This window comes from Scylla paramamosain, chromosome 31 (genome assembly GCF_035594125.1).
Source record: "Scylla paramamosain isolate STU-SP2022 chromosome 31, ASM3559412v1, whole genome shotgun sequence".
In the NCBI taxonomy this organism is placed as follows: Eukaryota; Metazoa; Arthropoda; class Malacostraca; order Decapoda; family Portunidae; genus Scylla; species Scylla paramamosain.
In genome coordinates, this window is record NC_087181.1 from 14,454,000 (window position 1) to 14,461,499 (window position 7,500).

The 7,500-nt window shown below is 43.9% G+C and overlaps 1 protein-coding gene and 1 long non-coding RNA gene across 2 annotated transcripts in view; one reads left to right on the forward strand and one right to left on the reverse strand.

Annotated features, from left to right (window-relative positions):
• Positions 1 to 7,500, forward strand: part of LOC135088690 (uncharacterized) — a 166,952-nt gene that overhangs the window by 154,705 nt on the left and 4,747 nt on the right. The gene's annotated exons all lie outside the window — the stretch shown is intronic.
• The window catches only part of LOC135088684 (tetratricopeptide repeat protein 28-like), a 59,593-nt gene that overhangs the window by 21,187 nt on the left and 30,906 nt on the right, over positions 1 to 7,500 (reverse strand). The window contains 1 exon segment of the mRNA XM_063983620.1: positions 5,320 to 5,524. Coding sequence (XP_063839690.1) covers positions 5,320 to 5,524 — 205 coding nt within the window.

Below are 7,500 nucleotides of genomic sequence, written 5' to 3' on the forward strand. Positions count from 1 at the left end.
CATTGAGTCCTACAAAACCACGTCCTTAAGTGTAGAAACCATAATGAGAAAAGACTGGTTAATAATTGTGTGTGTGTGTGTGTGTGTGTGTGTGTGTGTGTGTGTGTGTGTGTGTGTGTGTGTGTGTGTGTGTGTGTGTGTGTGTGTGTGTGAGTGTGTGTATGTAATTGAAACATCGCGCATGTGGCATTAATATGAGGGAAGGCAGCTCACCTAAACATCCCCCTTATGGCATAATACATTCCACGGCACTATTATCTGTGTCACCATCGTCAAATCACTGTCAGGCCCGAGGTCTGTAGGCATGCTGACCCCCTTCCCCCCCCTACCCCTACACCTTCCCTATACACCCTTTCTCTCTCTCTCTCTCTCTCTCTCTCTCTCTCTCTCTCTCTCTCTCTCTCTCTCTCTCTCTCTCTCTCTCTCTCTGGAATCCATGTTTTATTGTATCTTTTTTTTCTACTTTTTTTTTATCTCACAAATCACGAGTCGCCTTAATTATTTCTTTTTTTTCTTTTTTTTTTTTGTGTACAGTTTCTTCGTTTTTTTTTATGCTGTTCGTCTATTTTCTGCTATTTTCCTTTATATCTTTACGTCATTTCTGTATATTTTATAGGATTTCTATATGCTTTTGTTATTTCTATATATTTCAACTAATCTGTATGTATATTTTCATGTTATTTCTTTGTTTTTTTTTTGTTTTGTTTTTTATGCAATTTCTACATATTTTCTATTTGTATATTCTTCTGTTATTCCTGTATATTTCCACGCCATTTTTCACGTCTTTTTCCTTCACTGTATCACTGATTGCCATGCACACCCATACATTAATCATACAACTCCCTTACCTGTGATAATATTCACCCATGCTCCTCTGATTATCCAGCTGTTATCTCCTCTGCCTCTCTCCTCCCCTCCATATTTTCTATTCGCCTTTTTATCATTCCACCCCATTCTCTTCCTTACCTTCTCCCCCTCCCTTTCCTTCTGTATCCTCTTCTCTTTTCCTCCCCCTTCCACCCATGTTTTCTCTTACCCTTTTATCATTCCACTCCATTACCTTATCCTTACTTTTCCTCCTCCTCCTCCTCCTCCTCTTCTCCTTTCTCTCTTTTGCTTTTCATTCTTAGTATTCCTTCTTCTATCAATACATTTTATTCCTCTTTTCTTCCTATTTTCTAGTTTCATATATAAACTACTACTACTACTACTACTACTACAGCCACTAATAGATGCTACCAACATCGCCACCTACCACCCAACCACCTCAGCGTTCATCCTTATCACATTCCCTCATCTTCTTTGCCTACCACTACAACCACAACTCTAACCTAGCCTCTCCTCTCTCCCTTGCTACCACTCACCACTCGCCCCCACACACCACTAACACTTTTACTGCTACTACTATTACTACTACTTCTACAGACTGTCTTCACTCTACTCATCTGTACTTGTGTGAATCAACCTCTCTTGCTGTTACTACTACTACTACTACTACTACTACTACTACTACTACTACTACTAATCTTCACCGTACCCAGCTGTCCTTTTGTGAATATTACATTAACCTATACTACTACTATTGCTACTACTACTACTACTATTACTACATTCCTTACACCAACACTACCACGATCCTACCACTTATGAAATTAACAACTAACATTACTACTACACCAGTCAGAACTAGTAATACCACTACAACCAACATTCCTACCACTTATTAAAGAAAAGATCACCACCACCACCACCACCACCACCACACAAAACGCCTGTCTCGCTTCCACAAACAACATTCACTTTTCATTAGCAGTATTGTTATTATTATTTTTTTTTCTTTCTCTCTTTTTTTTTTTTTTCGTTTATTCCTTCGTTCCTTCTGGTGGTGACATTGGCCAAGCCTGTGTTGGGGATGCAGGTGATTGCGTGATGTAAATCCTAACCAGTTATAGCACACATAGACACCGCCATCCCATTAATAGTGATAAGGACGCAGGAAAGACACACACACACACACACACACACACACACACACACACACACACACACACATTCCAGATCAAGGCACAACGTTGTGGAAATTCTTAAAGTGAATTTTTTTTATAATGTTTTTGTTCTTTTTTTTTTTTTGAGTGTTGTGTTGTGATTTTCTTTCAAGTTTCCTTTTCTTTGTATTTATTATCTCTTAGTTGTTTTCTCTTTATATAGTCTGGTGTTTTTTATGTTTTAGGATTTAGTTATTGCAATGCGTTCAACTCTTCGTTAGCGATCAGAAATAAAACCGATAGATTGGATTGAGTGCACGCAAGAATTCATAACATTCTCGTGTAAATATCTCTCTCTCTCTCTCTCTCTCTCTCTCTCTCTCTCTCTCTCTCTCTCTCTCTCTCTCTCTCTCTCTCTCTCTCTCTCTCTCTCTCTCTCTCTCTCTCTCACTACATATGGAACTTGAGGCATTTCCCTTTGACCAAAAAAAAAAAAAAAGAAAACTGCAACTGCTGTCTCGATTGTGACACACCTTCCCTCAAACTCTTTAAACCTTCCACCGTCCCTAAACCTTCTCCTTCTCCTCCGCCTTCCTTTTCACCTTCCCTCCTCCTTCCTTCCTTCTTGACCTTGGGCATGACCGCGCCGCGCATGACCGCCTGTTATTTGCGTAGGTTCATTCTGGTCCATTTTGGTTCACTTTGGGTAATTTTTTTGGTTATGTATGGTTTAATTTTGGTCTAGTTTAGTTTAGTTTTGATTTATCTTGTTTTTTTTTTTTTTTTGTTAATCTGGAAAATTTTGGTTCTTGGTTAAGTTTGGCTAACTTTAATTAATCCTGGTTTATTTTTTTTTTTGAGGTTCAATGTGGTCCGTCTTTTATTTACTTTGGTTCATTTTGGTTCGCTTTTGGCAAAGTACGGTACACTACAACCTAGTCCATCTTTACTTGTTTTGCTTCACCATGGTTATTTAATTCTGGTTCACCTTCGTCCATCTTGGTTCACTTAGGTTCAGCTTCGGTTCGCCTTGGTTCACCTGAGTTTGATCCTGTACTTTATACCTGGCCGGGAGAGTGCACTAATATATAACATGATATGCTACTCTAACGCAGAGAGAGAGAGAGAGAGAGAGAGAGAGAGAGAGAGAGAGAGAGAGAGAGAGAGAGAGAGAGAGAGAGAGAGAGAGAGTCGTATCATTCATCACCATCATCCCAGGACTGTATATCTAATGGTCCTGCTGGCGACGCATTACACTGTCATCAGAAATCCATGAATCTTTGTCACACTTTTTTCTTTTTCTCTCCTTTTTTCCTTCAACTTTTGTCTGTTTATCCTTTTTTTTTCCTCACTTGTTTGTTTATCCTCGTTACTTTAATATACTGTCTTTATATTTTTTTTCTATTTTTTGTCTTATTTTATTGTATCTCTTCTTTTATACTGCATATCTATTCTTCTACGTCTATCTTATATTTTATTTTTACTTTTCCACCTTTATCTTATTCAATCGTGTGGTTTCTGTTACTTTTCGGTGCTACTTTCTTTCCTCTCAATTTATCCTCCTTTTTCATTACTATTTTTCTCCTTTCCTTTTACCCTGTTTCTTTTTTATTTACTATGGCTTCTCTTTTCTTTCCCTGCCGCTTCTTAATCCTCTTCCATTTGTTTATATTCATTCATCCTCTTTCTTTCTTCTATTTATTTTCTTTTCTTTATCGTTAGTATATTTTTTTCTTCTCTATTCCTTATTCTCTATTCTCCTCATGTCCTTTTTTACTTTTATTCTACTCGTTTTTTGTTACTTATTACACATTCCACTTCAAATAATGTATCTTTGTAACATCGCATCTTTGAATCATTCAGTGTGTCTATTTCTGTACCTCAGCTGTTCACTTTTTCATTCTTGTAGTAATTTGTATAATATCCTTTTACATTTCTCTCTCTAAGTTCTTGAAGTCCTTTGCCTAACTAATTCTGAATAACATTAATATTCATAGTAATCACCACCACCACCACCACCACGACCACAGCAACAACAACAACAGCAACAACAACATCAACATCAACAACAACAACAACAACAACAACCAGGACACGTAGTAGGACAGAAGATGTTTTAAAGATATGCAAGACGGAGGAAGGGAAGGAGAGAGGGAGGGGGAGGGAGAAGGAGAGGGAGAGTAAGAGGAAGGGTGAGAGCAGTACGCATAGTGAAGGAGTGGGAGGGAGTGGGAGGGTAAGATTTGGAGTTGGTGAGGGGTAGAGAGAGAGAGAGAGAGAGAGAGAGGGGGAGAGGGAGAGGAGTGTCAGGAGAGTGTGGACGTGGAGAGGATGTGCAAAGAGTGTGTGGAGAACGTTGGGAATCAGGGGAGGTGATAAGGAGGCGGTGTGTGTGTGTGCGTGCGTGCGTGTATGTGTATGTGTGTGTGTGTGTGTGTGTGTGTGTGTGTGTGTGTGTGTTGGGAGAGGCGTGTGGGGAGTGTATATGTGGGGAAGAAGTGTGCAGCTTCTTTGATCAGGCGCCGCAGCAGGTGGTGAGAGAGAGAGAGAGAGAGAGAGAGAGAGAGAGAGAGAGAGAGAGAGAGAGAGAGAGAGAGAGAGAGAGAGAGAGAGAGAGAGAGAGAGAGAGAGAGAGAGAGCAAATACATGAGGAAAATATGAGATAGGGGAAGAGGGAAACAAACAAAACAAACATATACAAGCAGAGAGAGAGAGAGAAGAGAGAGAGAGAGAGAGAGAGAGAGAGAGAGAGAGAGAGAGAGAGAGAGAGACATAACAAATACATGAGGAAAATATGAGATAGGAGAAGAAGGAAAGAGAATCACAATCCATCCACTGGGCCATGGGAAACAGACAGACAGACAGACAGACACACACACACACACACACACACACACACACACACACACACACACACACACAGAGAGAGAGAGAGAGAGAGAGAGAGAGCAACTGCCATGTGTAGAGTCGTAAGCTAAGCTCCGTTATCGCCGCGGCCTAAAAAGTAGTCGAGCAAAGCGCGTTGTCGGTGGGAATTCGCCCAGCAAACAAAAAGACAATCAAGGTTACTCAAGACATCATCAGGTAATTACAAGCGTTCAGAAGTAATTACAAGCAGGTACACACTTGCACCGGTAAATACAGGTGAGACTAAAGGAAATAGACCATAACTTCACGAAATTAGTACGCTTTCAATGGTCAGACAATTCATTTGTTAGTGCCGAGATGGGGAGCTAAATGGCGCGACTGCAAACACTGCCGGCGGCGGCGGCGGCGGCGGGAAGGATAACAGAAAGAAGCCCCAGCTCGGCGAGGCGTCATTGTGTCCACTTACCGAGGCTGGTGAGGGCGGAGGCGGCGGCCTGGGTGTCCTTGCACTTCATGGCGAGGACCAGCTGGTAGCGGTGCGACGTCAGCGCCTCCTTGTAGTTGCCCTTGCTGAAGTAAGCGCTGCCCAGGTTGCCGTGCGCCCGACACTCCCCTGCAATGTCTCCCAGGGATTTGGCCACCGCCAGGTCCTGCTGCATGTAGGACACCGCCTGCGGGAGGAGGAGGGAGGGACGGTGAGGAGTGGCCCCTTAACAAGGACTCTAAGAGATAAGCTTGTAATGCATCCCATAAACCCTCGCTAAAGGAACTGACGTCCGCGGCGCCGCTGCAGGATGGCGGCACCGCGTCCGCCGGAATTGCTCTCAGACTTGACATAATTAAACACTTTTCTCGGGACGGAAAAACAGATTCATCGGAGTGATGCAGGCGCCCGCGCAGCCCTTGCCTCCCACGAGCGTCCCGCCGCCGCCGCCTCTTAAGGGGTGGGCAGGGCGCGATGCATCTTGACTGGGACTGATAGATGTGCTCCGCAGCGGTGGCGCGGCCCGGGACGGGCTGAGGTGCTTTGTGTGTCTCTGGTTAACTGATTTGGGCGTTACCTCCGCCGGGACCTGATGAGGGTCCTCCGGGGTCCCACAAGCTCCGCGTCGGAAGATCTGTGGGAGATGTCTCGCTCGTCCCCGTAAAGACAGGTTCCCCCGCGTGATGGTTACCAGCTCGTGTTACTTTCCCAGGGTTTCTTTACTCCTAAGTGTCCCGCGATGAGTGTTTTAACAGCGCGTGTTTTTCTCACTCCCTAAACTTGTCTTGGGTCCATTTGCCCCCTCCGCTTGCAGCGTCCAGCAGCGATCCATCTGGCGGGAGTGCTGCGGCGGCCTTTAAGAGACACTTCCCGGCGACAGTACGGCTCAATGACGGTGCTTAGAGCGGCCACGCACGAGTATTTGATTACTATTAGCATTAGAGAGCTGTTCCGCGTGGCGGTGAGTCTGCAAACACAACCATTAGACAAGTGTATTGTCTGATGATGGCCCTTAAAACAGACACCCATTAGACAGGTGTCCCGTTCGATGGCCCTTGAACACACACCGGTCAGGCTGGAGCTTAACTCGCGATCGTTAGAGGAGTATTTTGTGGCTGTGTTACGCTTGGGTGGCGAGGCATCATGACCGCAGTACTCCTGTCGGGATCAGCCCGCGCCGCCAACCACCTGGATTAGAGACTTTGCCAAGTTTTTGTAGGCGAGGCAGCCAAGCAGTGTGTGTGTGTGTGTGTGTGTGTGTGTGTGTGTGTGTGTGTGTGTGTGTGTGTGTGTGTGTGTGTGTGTGTGTGTGTGTGTGTGTGTGTGTGTGTGTGTGTGTGTGAAAACATCGTAATGACAGAGACAGGATGGTAAGGTAGTGATGCAAGCAGTAGGAGGAAATAATTTTTAAACGTTTCAAAGACTCGAGCAGAAGACAACGAAAAAAAAAAAAATTAAAAAAAAGTAAAAAATAAAAAAATTCCTAAAAATAATAAAAGAGTGGAAGGTTTCTTTTATGGAATGGAATCTGATAAAGAGTGCAAGGCTTGGAGGCAGCGACCGACCACTGATCCATTGTATTTGCCGGGAAACAGGAAAAGAAAGTGTTTGGGTTTGGGTTCGCTTTTTATTTATTTATCTTAAGGGAAGGGAGGGCTATTCGTGCGGTTCACTTTGGGGACGGAGCGTGGCGTGGGTATGTGGGTATGTGGGTACAGGTACAGGTGCGGCCATCGCTCCATAAAGCCACAACGATCGCTAAGCCACGCAAGCCGGCCATCAACGCTACCAACACAAGGACCCTGCTTCCCTAACGAGATGACGCGCGTTGACACAAGTTTGAAGGATTTTTTGAAGTATTTATTTATTTCCCGCGAGGCCACCTGAGGGATATTGGTCTTACGTAATGAGTCTAAGTAGGGATTGGCTTCTTGTAAGTGATAGTCACGTGGTGGTTGTTATTGCGCGCCATGTCGCTTACCATATACAGAAACGCCCTGCTCTCTCACCACGGCTATTTGCAAAGGCCAAAGAGATGATTAGCCGCGTTCCCAAGAGTGTTTCTGCTCTTAATAATACAGATTTCTTCTTAATCTGCCACTAGAACCATGAAAACATCCTTAAAATTGCCCTACAAACACCTTTCAACTAGTGTCTATTAAA